The sequence below is a fragment of the Tachypleus tridentatus genome, chromosome 8 (assembly GCF_004210375.1).
Source record: "Tachypleus tridentatus isolate NWPU-2018 chromosome 8, ASM421037v1, whole genome shotgun sequence".
In the NCBI taxonomy this organism is placed as follows: domain Eukaryota; kingdom Metazoa; phylum Arthropoda; class Merostomata; order Xiphosura; family Limulidae; genus Tachypleus; species Tachypleus tridentatus.
Window position 1 is genome coordinate 63,301,402 of NC_134832.1, and position 13,443 is coordinate 63,314,844.

At 32.8% G+C, this 13,443-nt stretch overlaps 1 protein-coding gene across 11 annotated transcripts in view; it reads left to right on the top strand.

The window, feature by feature from the left end:
- The window catches only part of LOC143222526 (uncharacterized), a 91,115-nt gene that overhangs the window by 47,206 nt on the left and 30,466 nt on the right, over positions 1 to 13,443 (top strand). For 4 of the 11 annotated variants that reach the window (XM_076449134.1, XM_076449139.1, XM_076449137.1 and 1 more), the window contains exon 2: positions 8,280 to 8,483. The exons of 3 other annotated variants lie outside the window; for them this stretch is intronic. In XM_076449134.1, coding sequence (XP_076305249.1) covers positions 8,280 to 8,483 — 204 coding nt within the window. Of the gene's footprint in view, positions 1 to 756; positions 909 to 965; positions 1,096 to 8,279; positions 8,484 to 13,443 lie in introns of those variants that run through there. 4 more of the 11 variants (XM_076449142.1, XM_076449145.1, XM_076449138.1 and 1 more) reach the window with 3 other exon arrangements.

The window sequence follows — 13,443 nt, forward strand, 5'->3', positions numbered from 1 at the left end:
ATTGTTGTGTTAGTGCCTACTGTGAACTTTGATTCTTCAACGAAAGTTAATGTAGCTGATTTATGGAACTTGAAATTAAAAAAAATAAAACTCTTTCATTGTTAAGTGAGGTGGACTTTGCGTTATTTCTACCAAATAACGAAACAAAAACAACAAACACGAACAATAGAAATAATTGTAACAATAGGTTTATTTTAGTTATTTTATGCACTGATTTATAAAATTACGTACTTCTAGTCATTTTGCTACATAGAAATGTTTGGTGTTGTCATATATCTTCCTTTAATCAAAAGTTTGTTTTAAAATTAATCACTATGCCTTGACCCGGTTTCTAGCGTTGTAAGTTCGCAGACATACAGATGTGCCACTCGAGAACTGATTAAAAATTATTGTGACTGTGAATTCGGAATCTAAAGTTTGAGCTGTTTGTACTCTGTACGTGTACACTTTTATATTACCTTTAACTTTTAAAGCTCAAACCATAGAAATGTTACGTTGCTTCAGGTAGTTATGAAACATATGAGTGTTGATTACGAAATGTACTATCGGAGGAATGTATACATGCGGAAAGCATGTGTCTAGAAAATTTAATACATTTATAATATCAATATTGGAACTCCAAATTCTGTGAACTATTTTAAACAATAGTTTCAACCACGTTCATGTTTATGTTATTTTCAATGTATAAATTATCGCATTCTTATAACATGAAAGACACTCGAATATTGTTAATCTACCTCTTGGTTCGTTCTCATTGAAACGTAGCACGTGGTTTGATTTCCAAGTATGGCGATAATGAAAATGCATTCTTCTGATAAAAAAAATCACGTGCAGCACAAACAAAAATTTTCTTTACTTCATAGAACCTTAGCACGTTACTAAGTTAATACTTGGATGAGCAGAGTCAGGTAAGACTTCTTTTTTTTTCTCATGGAGAAAATTGATACATATTCGATTCAAGTCAAGTGAAATACGGAAATGATTTACTAACGTTTTTTACTGAAAAAGTAATAATCCTGTATATATGGTTTATCCCTGAAACCTCTTGAAGACTTTAAAGAAAATCTGAAACTGTGAACCTGGTTGTTGCAATAGGTAGGCCTAACTCATTACGTGATATTATATCGCGGACCAATTGTTTAATGATTATATATTTAACCACATTTGTACCGATGTTTCCAGAAGAGTTTAGGAATTAACAGAACCTATAGACTTGGGTTAATGACTTGACTTCTGTTAGTAACAGGTTTTATGATCACGTACATATGTGGGGGTAGTCAGACATGAAAAACTGCATTTTGTTTACATTTACTTTGTTTTTAAATTATCAACGTTCAGGTTGTTATTTAACTGAACCATAAACAGAGACGTTATTTTCGGGAAAGAATGTGGAATAAAGAAATCAACTGTTCTACGGTAGTTGATATAAAAAAGTAATTAGTATCTGCTGATTCAAGATACTTTTTAGTTTCAAACTTACAACATCATATTTGTGTAATTACAAATTTAGGCAAAATATATTATACTTATTATAAATACTAAATTCCAAGACATTAAGAATACCAATTATTAAACATAAAAAATTATAGTGGGCACAAACATTTCCTGACTGGTCCAAAATTTACTTGATATCAGAAGCCTAAAATTAATATTTTCAGCCAGAACTTTAGGTTGCATCCATAATGTTTCATATATATAAATATTTTAGGTTCTTTAAGACAATATTTAAAATTAGTCTGTGAATGTTATTCTGTTTGTAAGTTTTATAGAAGCTCTTTAATGGATTATTTTACTCTATTCCAAAAAATTAGGAAAACACGTAAAATGATATTGAAAAGAAATGTATCAAGTAAAAACAACGTTTCGGCATTGTCAACGTGGTATCACGAAATGATACTTATTGTATTTTCTAAACCAGTGTTGCAAATTGTATGTTATACTTCCTTAAAACCATAGTGAAATACTTTATTCTTCGTTAGTTTTTGTAATAATGAGAGTCTTTACTCTCCAGGATGTTGAGAAACAGTCCTTTATCACAAGATGAATGACGATTGGTTTAACAGATAAATCGATAACTACTGAACATGACCATACGCTTATATTGTTGTGACAAACGTATTGCAGTAGTTACCATAACAACGAAAAATTCGTTACAGTACTGTTACTATTACAGTAATAATCGAAATAATGTGATAACATGTTAATATTATTTAAAAAATATCCAAAAATGTTGTAGCAAATAATAATTTCATGTGGTCATAACAAGCTTCAAATACGTTTTCTCGTAGAAATATATTTTTCGGTTTCTATGTAAAAAGGAAACTTTTACTAAACCTTTGCAGGGAATGTACGTTTGTGGATATTATTTATTACGTTTCTTTGAAGAATAAGAATATATAGTTTTCATAAACTTCGTACAACTACAACATTTCAGGACTAAAGAGTGGCATTTTGATACAAATTATCTTAAGATGTCTTAAACGTATTTGCTTCCTGGTTGTTTTATTTCTGCAATTCATTAATGTCTCTATGTATTATTTTTATTTTAATATCACATTCCTTCAATACTTCTACCATGCTTTTTTAAATTATTGTTTTCCTCATTTTTATAACGATTCTGCAGAACTTACGCCTCATTTTGTGCGTTTTCTCTTAACAAACAAATATTTTTGACTTGTTTTATCTTTAAGCGTAGAGCTATACAGTGGGCTGTCTATGTTGTGTCCATAACAAGTATGGAAACAAGTTTTTTAGCGTTTTATGTCTTCACACTGAGCTAGTGAGGAGGCCACTTCGATTTATTTATTCTTTTATCTTGAAATAACCAATTTTTTTTTTACATATTATACATGTAAGCTAATAAAGCACACTTTGAGTTTACAGTACAAATTGAATGAAGATGAACTATAGTGTAAAATACACGTAGTTTTTAATAGCTACGTGATTTTAATAGCTTTCTCTGTTTCGAATGTTTTCGCAAACTCACGCGAGAGACATCTGAATTAGTCGTCCCTACTTTTATGAGACTAGACAGAGGTTAGGCACTGAGTTAATCAACGGAATCTATCGTCAACGTTTAATTACTCTAGCCAAATTGAGGGATTAAGTCTTCGCTCTTGTAATGAGTTCATTCTCCTCGAAAGTGTAGGGTACGATTTTATGGCAAGGGGACGCGAACCATTACCCTCAGACTCTCATTAGGCCATGCTCAATTTATTTTAGCAGCGTAATCTGATGTTACTGAGTAACTGATAAAAAATATAGGAAGTGTTTTTGTGAACATTGTGAACATATACGTAAATATAGAGATATTTGCAGGTATTAATATATTAATTAAAAGAATATTCACAATTTTTTTTTTTGTTTTAGGGTAACTATTGAATCAATTAAAGTGTGATTTATAAAAGTTAGCTCGCAAAGCTATAAAAATGTTTGATAAATAGTAATTAGAACGTCAAACACCAGGTACCAACGCTGTTTCATTTCGACTTTTGCAAGTCCGAGTGGCAATAGCCCGTCGTTAAAAACAAAGATTCATGAGATGACGAAACGAAACAAGATTTAAAAGTGTCCCCATGAGACAAACGACGTTAAAAACAAACAAAATTGATGTTTTCAAGCATTCACGCATCTTATTAATATATAAATATTGAAATATCAGTTTGGCATTGACTCGTTAAGTGGTCTTACGTTTGCAGAAAACTGGTTTTTATGTAGATAATCAATTATCCTATATATTTCTCCATAAATGAAACCACAGGATTAATGCCTACCTTAAAAAGCTCCGGAAAACCACAGGATTAATGCCTGCCTTAAAAAGCTTCGAAAAACCACATGATCAGTTCTTCTTTTAAAAAGCTCAGAAGTTTTATAAATGCTTAATTCCACTAGTAATTTAATTAGTAATTCTGCTCTCACGACCCTAAGATTCATCAAAACACGATAGAAAAACTCATCTCGGGCCTGTAAGAACTTTGTACAAAAACCAATATTATTATTAGTTATATATCGGTCAGACATGAGATATTTTGTTTAGGTTGAAACACTGTAACTTAACCTGCTATACTATCAAGAAATTGAGGTTTCAATTTATATGTTCTTTTCGTTTTCAATAACACATGAAAATAGAACATTAGAAGAAAAGCTTAGGATGAACAATTCCTATTAATTAATCGGGAAGGACACATATAATTCTAAGCGAAACCAAGGGAAAAATCACCTATGTAGAAATAGGTTATTATTAAATAACCAACATTTAAATTAACTTTCATGGGTTTTGCATTTACAATATTCAAAATGAAATATGGGATTGTCATTAGTTTAATCTTTAATAAACAGAAAGTGGCAATTACTGTGTAAACAAAAGGTGTTAAAAATTACAATGTTAAATTAAAATGATTAGATCTAAAAGTAAATCGGGCTATTAGATCTAGAGTATGAGTTGAAGTTATTAGATTTAGAGTATAAAAATTGATGCTGTTAGATTTAGAATATATTAATTGAAGCTGTTAAATTTAGAGTATATTAATTGAAGTTATTGTATTTAGAGTATTTCGTAGTTTTTACTAGATTTTCAAACGTTAAACTTCTTCAAATACAAAAGTATAAAGTTTGGAAATCAAAATAAAATTTATTTATTGTTTAGAAGGTGTGTGAGAGAAAGTTGTTCTTTTCCAACCAATAAAGAGCTTAATGTGAAAATATTTCCAGCAATAGCAGAGACATATTGTAATCACAGTGTTAGCTAATGAATGCAATATTAGCATGACTTGAGACTGTGAAAATTATAAAACATGTTTCACACGTGATGATTAAATTGATACGAAACTACCTGAAAACAACGCTGTAGAACAGAGTTATTTTCATCTATATTTTGTTTGTTTATTTGTATTGATAGTCATATCTTAGCTTGATAGTCATTCAAGTAAAATGTTTAGGGTACTTAACTTACATAAAATTTATAAGCTGGTTTTTCTTAAATTATTTTTTAAATTTGCGTCTCATTCTTTCAGCTGATCTCAGGTTTGTACACATATTGATGGTGTTTAATTTTTAGAGCAGATGTTTTGTTTGTAACTAGTTATAAATGCATATAATATTCTCATATAATCGTTATTCCAATTGATTAGTTTTAAAATATCAATATTTAAGCCGTGGTCGTATATATCTTTGTTTTTCTATGATATTATTAAGTTTCTTATGTATGTGTGTATATATAATATACACACACAATATTATTTTTTCATATTATTTAACAGTTTGTGGAAGTATATAATTAAAATATCTTCATTTCAAGAAGGGAAAAAGCTATAGCAACATTACTTCATTTTGCTGTTAATTTCATTTGAATTACCACCTGTATTTTTCAGCAATTACTCTTACCTTGAGAGTTCTTGTTTGGTCTACTACTTACAGCGATAACGAACCATCAATAAAGATAATCTAAATAAATGTACTGTATCTCTGCGGAAAAGGTTAACCATGAGTTCTGTGCAACACATGTAATAGTAAATTGACAAACAACGATTTATAAGTCAAATTGATTTGTTCTAGTGGGACATATTACATGTCTGAACAAGACAGACCAATATCTTGTAGAAACAAGTAGTATGTTTCCCAAGATCAGACCACTTGATTATGCATATAAATTGTTGTTTGTTAATTTACATAATTTGTTTCCATATACAAGACACCTTACGATTACCTGTTGATCATCTTTGATCACATTTGGGGTTTAATTCGTAAAAATCACCCACCCGCCCCATAACGAAATGCCTGCAGACGTACACTGCTAAAAACCGGGTTTCGAGTATTGTATAACAGCGATTAAAATACTGTCCAAATGTAAGAGATTTAAATGTAGAGCAGTAACTTCTGTGGCCGGGCGTAACCTAGTGGTTTGTTTACCCTGACTCTGAATTGAAAAAATTATGGTTCCCTATCCATTGGCGCAAACACAGAGCCTATACTTTGGAGCCTTGTGTGCACGGTCAAATCACATTTTAATTCCGCCGTAAAAACAATTGTTTGTTTGTTTGTTTGTTTGTTTTGGAATTTCGCACAAAGCTACTCGAGGGCTATCTGTGCTAGCCGTCCCTAATTTAGTAGTGTAAGACTGGAGGGAAGGCAGCTAGTCATCACCACCCACCGCCAACTCTTGGGCTACTCTTTTACCAACGAATAGTGGGATTGACCGTCACATTATAACGCCCCCACGGCTGGGAGGGCGAGCATGTTTAGTGCGACTCGGGCGCGAACCCGCGACCCTCAGATTACGAAGCGCACGCCTTAACGCGCTAGGCCATGCCAGGCCTTAAAATACACGTACTTCGTAAAAACAAAGTAATCTAAGTGTTGGTGTTGTTGGCTAGTTTGTTTGTTTTTTCCAGGTGTTATCTGTGCATAGCTGTACGTCAAAAGTCGTGGCTCACAGGTATAATACTTAGAAAATAAAACTGAACTGTTAGAAAACAAAGGTTTTAAGATATAGTTATCAGTTTTTGTTTGTTGAACTTACCCAGATGTTCTGGTAGAAGTCTGGAAAATTATCTCAGCTACGCAGTGTATGTGAGGACGTATTTCGTGTTTGTTTATTTCAGATTTTTTGCGCTAAGCTCAACAAGATCTGCCACGCCTGTCACTAATATATAAGTGATAGGCTAGTCGAAAAACAGCTAATCTACGACACTTACATCATATCCGTGCTACTCTTGTCTGAACGAATACTAGGATTTGATCATGACTATTGTTACGTACCCACGTACCCCTAAAATGTGAAGTACGTATTCTTTTTAGGCAACGAGCTGCGAACCATGAATACTGAGATTCATAGTCCAGGTACGACCAGCCGATCATTAACGTAAGAAAAAAATCTGAAAAGGACATGGTATGACCTAAGGATGTGCTGCCGATAAAAGGCTTTTAGGGTCGAAAAGTGGTGACACTGAACAACTCCGCAGTTTTATCTGTGGGCGCGTTACAAAAGTGACAGTCAAATCCGTTATTTGTTCTAAACATCCATTCTAAGCCCTTCTGTTACCTTCCTTCTGGCAAGTTGTTAAACATTAGGGCCATCTATACCCGAACCCTAGAGGTCTCTGATCGGACCATTATTAGTGAAAATTAAAAACAATGCATATAGCAATAAGAAACAAATATCATGACGACATCTAAACCACGACTGCAACTGAGAAACGCTGCATTTCTGGTATTATCAATGTCCATTAGCATTGCAAGTCAATACCTGGAAACGTGATCCATTGAAGCACTATACGCCTGTAAAAAAATGTTCAGAGTGTTTTTGTGATATGTGACTTTATTTGGGACACAAAATTCAGAATCAATTACTTTAGTACTTGTTATGAAATTGCTTAGTGAAGAAAAACAGGACCGAAAATGTTTGTTTAATTAGAAAATGTTGTTAAAGTAGACTGGTTTGATTTGTTTTGAATTTCGCTCAAAGCTACACGAGGACTGTCTGCACTAGCCGTCCCTAATTTAACAGTGTAAGACTAGATATAAGGCAGCTATTCAACACCACCCACCGCCAACTCTTGGGTTACTCTTTTACCAACGAATAGTAGGATTTACCGTCACATTATAACTTCCATTAGGCTGAAAGGGCGAGCATGTTTGGTGTGACATGGATTCGAGCCCTCAACCCTCAGATTATGAGTCAAGCACCATAACGACTTATCACCTTAAAGTAGCCTAGAAACGTTTTATAAAATTAATGTATAGAGTATTGACACATTTTCACCAGACACTGATGTATGCGATGCGATGTATGTACAAATAAAATATCCGTGAAACAACCAAATTTGTTGTGTAACACTAGAAAACTAATTCAACTATTTATAGCACAGAAAGTTTTGTAACAAGTATGATAGTATTCATAACTGAATTCAACAATGAATGTGTCATTTAAGCTTACCGGCTATACACAGAACAAATGAATTAGGCATACCAATTAAGGGGAAAGTAAAGAAAAATCTCAATAAATACAGATTAAGATATTTATGATGAAACTCCTTGAACGATGAAATATGTACAATAAGAATATTATCTCTCATGTAATTAGATTTGTTGTCATCTTAATCGTACGTTATTTCTTTGTACTCTGATTATACGTATATGAACACTATTTGTAGAGTTGCTAGACTAAATTCTGTTAGGTTTAAGTTACAGCAATTTATCGCTATCTGACTAGAATTTGGTTCTGGTAGTTGAAAGATATTTGTTCTATGTTAGCATTATTTATAAGACTTTTCTACGAACAGCAACAGCAAAGCAAGAAGAAAGATTCTAACCGACAGTATTAGCAAAAAACTGGAATTTCAAAAACTTCGTCAATTTCGTCGGTCTGTTACTCTTCCCGACTTTTTGCGATCATCCAGGGAGAGTAAAGACATCTCTGGGAAGGCCAGTTCGAAACTCGAGCTGAAAGAGCAATGCAACAAAAGTGTGTCAGACCAACAGAAAAGGTGTTTAACTTAACTGTGTATGGCACTTCTCACTTCTTGCATATCTTAATACACATAAATAATTTTGCACTAATTGAACAATTCACTTTCACAGAGGACCGTTTTATTTTATTGTTTGCATGGAAATGTATGAACAAAACAGGAATAACTTGTCTGGACATGTCTGAGAATGATCTAATTTGATTATATGAATAGTTTAATGTAATAGTAACCTTTTCTCTATACAGGATTGTTTTAATGAGACACATTATGAATAATAAATTATTCTGTATAATATTATATTTTAAGAATCATCATTCCAATCTTCCTTGATGATAACTGATATCATAACTTAGTTCTGAAGATAATTTTATTAGATTAAAAAATGTTTTCATTAATAAAATTTTGTGTGCATTTATTTTCGTTCACAAGAATTGTAACTGTTGTTAAAACTGTTTTCACTGTTTAAGCTCTACTTTGTAAGGTTGCACTTTAGGAACATTTGTACGTCAAGCATGTGTATCGTTATCACAAAAGTACGTTTCCAAGTTTGAACAGAAATGTCGCCTCACAGACCTTTAAGACATAACAAAATGCATTTTGTTTTAATATATAGTTTTCCTTACATTTCAGCATTTTACCTTATGTTTATCACTTTACCGAAATTATTGTTTTAACTTATTCCACATTTTCTCTTCTACTATGACATTAATAAGTAACTAGATGTGTAATTTGACTAGTTTCTTGAGCGTTGAATTGCATGCACAGTTCTTCCCTTGGTGCAAGTCTACAAGCAAGCCTGAACTGTCAGTTCATAATAGACCTTTTATTAAAAGCTATTGTAATGCATTTTAAATGTCTTACCTTAAACGTTTTTCAGGTTATTGTAAAGATATTGAAATCCTCCGTTTTTGGAAAACACATAAAAATTTGCTAAATATGAGCAAAATCTCTGCGAGGATTTTCAGTAGTATTAATTCTCCAAGCTTTGGTTCCCTGCATTTAGTGTAAGTCACAAGCATGTTTTTAACAATATGAATATCATATTTTTAAATACAAGTGTCAGTTGTAGTTTTTTCCTTTGAAAAAATTACTGCTTCTTATTGTTATGCTTAATGTCGTAAAGGAAACACGACGTAAGGAACGAACTCATTCAGAATTTAGTATCATTATATGAGGATGTGTAACATTCGAGAAACTTGGTACAAATGATAAAGCAATTGCGTAACTTGTTCAAAGTAACCCATTTGACAGTAGAGACGTGGTCAAGATTTCTACTGTCTGAATCTGGTACATTTAATACATGAAATTTAATAATAATCTTGAATTTTCTTTTACAGAGAACTGCGTTCTACATCAAGAAGTATCCTGGAAAATATTTTAATTATGAAATGCTTCAATAATTTAGGTTTAGGTGCTTATTCTAACTCTAGTATAAACCGGAAGTTAAATATTGTGAATCAGAAAAGAGCAGGAAATTTAAACAGCACCAATATTTTTATTCTACACATTGTAACTAGATATTTTATTTCCGTATATTTTAGTTATTATGAGAAGCAAGCCAAAATGCTGAACATTTTATCTACATTCTTTGGCTTTTAAAGTTGTGTTGTTGTGTGAGCTTTGTTCAAATTCAATTATTTACAATAGCTAATGCAGTAACAATATAGGGACTTATTCTATAAAATATTTGTATTGTTCAATGTGTGGGAAAGTTTAATATGAATTAGCTTTGCTTTTAGACTACTAGTGTGTGTGTGTGTGTGTGTGTTTTCTTATAGCAAAACCACATCGGGCTATCTGCTGAACCCACCGAGGGGAATCGAAGCCATGATTTTAGCGATGTAAATCCTTATACCTACCGCTATACTAGCGGGGACCTAGACTACTACCATCCCAAGTTCGATATGGCTCGGTTAACTCACTTAAGGAGAGATACGTTCATAAAGAGAGAGAAATTTTTCCTTGATATTTGATAAATACAACACCAGTAAAGATTACCACAGTTTTTATATTCACTTGCATGTCACATCACTTACCAGAGTTGGGTTATTAAAAGCTATCGTTGTCATGTATGTTATTTATATAACATATAGTAAATGTACAGCCTTAAGTATGAAATTGACGCTTCACCTACGTCATCAAATATGGTTCGTATCTAACGTATTTTTACTCAAATCTATAATACTGCCTTATGACTGATATAGAGGGTATTTGATGGGGTCGTGTGGCTCGCGAAATGGTGGTAACGTCGCTTTACTTTCATACATTGACACCAAAGTCAAAGAATTTTATTATTTTAGTTTCCATTTTCTCAGCTGTATTATAATAAATAAAACTAAACTTAATTCGGCATGATTTAGAAAAACACTTTTTTTTATTTTATGTTTTCGCATGTTGAATCGAATGTCTACTGTATAATACTTGAACGTATTCTCTCACTGGTTTCCGTTTGTTTCATTATCCTATACCTTTGAAAACCTAGTAAGATGAATGTCAATAAGGTATTTCGTTGTTAAAAATCTATTTTGTATAAATTACCATATATTACTTCAACTGGTTAAACCACAAACATATTAAATGAAACACAACGTCTCCTATGAGCTCTGGTTCCCTGTATTTGGTCTAAGTCAACCAGAAGCATGTTTTTAACAATATGAATTTCATTTATATGGAAAAAACGGCTCGTTTGGGTTGAAAAAATATTTTACATGGAAGAGCGAACAACGTTTCGACCTTCGTGAACCTGACAATGACCGAAGAAGGTCGAAACGTTGTTCGCTCTTCTATGTAAAATATTTTCTCAACCCAAACGAGCCGTTTTTGCATATAAATTTCTCAACAAGTGGGTTTCTCGACATCACTGAATATGAATTTCATATTTTGATTGAAATACAAATGTCGGTTGTAGTTTTTCTTTTGAAAAAATTGTTCCTTATTGTTATACTTAATATCATAAAGGAAACACAACATAAAGAACGAACTTTTTAGAATTTTGTATCATTGCACACTACCATCACTTCGTCAAGTACTGCACAAGTTCGCTAAAACACATGTACATCAGACCAAAGGCAATTTTCCTTGTAGGCTACTGTTTGTATGCATTATATTATGGATAAAATTAATCGCAGAGATATCATTGATAGAAAAATAAAAGTAGTTATATTATTTTGGCACTATACATTTAAATCAAAGTTTTACATTTCAGTTGGTTAACTAAATGCGCGATTCTACTGAACTCGACCTCTACTGAGTTGCTATTTCTAGTTTCTGATTGAAATTTAATATATATTTTTGACATGATTTTCAATTTACCAAGATAAAAACAAAAATCACTGTGTTTGGTAGATATATATACTTTTAAATTTGTTACAAAGTGAAGAAATACCATTTTCATTTTATTTAATAAATCACAATTTGATGAATAAATTTTAATTTTTAAAATTGGTAAATACAAAACTCACCAGTGACTTCACAAACTCCACGAAGGGCCTACATTAACAGGTGCATTTTAATTCACTCAGCACCTAAATCTAACTATATAATAGCACATCTTCAGCTATGATGCATATTTTCTCACAGCACTGATGTATAATATGCTTTCCTATCAGGTCTGCAAGCAAATTTACAATATAGGACGTTTAGGGTTATGTTGTGTCATATGTATCTTGAAAACAATTTTACAGTGTAGGAAGCTCAGGGTTATGTTTTGTTATATATACCTTGAAAACAATTTTACAGTGTAGGAAGTTTAGGGTTATGTTGTGTCATATGTAACTTTTCTGTCTACGTCCTGCCGGTATGGTCCATACACCACAGTTTTTCTCAACCATACACACCACTAGCTTTGCCCATGTAAATATTTACACTGCTTCCCTTACCGACCTTATATAAAGTTGTATAAATTGCAATCAACAAATAAAATGTAACAAAAACAAAGTGAGAAATAAAACTTCAGTCTTCTCACGGAAGGTTTCTTTAAGTTGAGGCCCGGCATGGCCAGGTGGATAAGACACTTGACTCGTAATCTGAGGGTCGCGGGTTCGAATTCCCGCTACACCAAACATGGTCGCTCTTTCAGCCGTGGGGGTGTTATAATGTGACGATCAATCCCACTATTCGTTGGTAAAAGAGTAGTCCAAGAGTTGGCGGTGGGTGGTGATGACTAGCTTCCTACCCTCTAGTCTTACATTGTAAAATTAGGGACGGCTAGCGCAGATAACCCTCGTGTAGCTTTGCTCGAAATTCCAAACAAATAAAAAATCTTTAAGTAGAACAAGGTCGGACGCTGCCCAGATGACTTGTTGGAACATTACAGTATCCCCTACATGTGGCTCGTTTTCACTCTCTGGCTTGTTCACACGTTGCATGTCCTTAGATTCCCCCGCTGATACAGCGGTAAGTCTACGGATTTACAACGCTAAAATCACAGGTTCGATTTCCCTCGGTGGACTCAGCAGATAGCTCAATATGGCTTTACTGTAAGAAAAACACAAACACGTATGTCCTTAGAAGGCTTAAAGCTTTTAGGAGTTAAAGTTATGTTAGTATTGATTAGATAGTATTTGGAACTTAAAAAAAATGTATTTTACTAAATTTGATTTGAAATTATAAAAATATGTTGACAGCTGCTGGCCAACTAGTGGAACTTTAAAAACCCCATTGAGAAAAGAGTCTATGGTACCACCACCATCCTCATACATGCAAGCAGTAATATAGCGATGCTTCTCTTATAATGTGCTTGAGATACGTGGTACAAGGCGAATAATAATATCACAGCTATGGTATAGTTTGTCTTCTATTCACTTTAAAGTCGAATAAAGTTCACAACTTTGAATTTCGTGTAGCTATTCAAATACTGAGAAATAGAAAGTATCATTGTCCATGGGTCATTAGGCCGGACCTGTGAAATAATTTAACGGTTACAAGGAGAACAAAACTTGCAGAAACGTTTAGCTAATGTGAGGAAGCATGTCAGTTT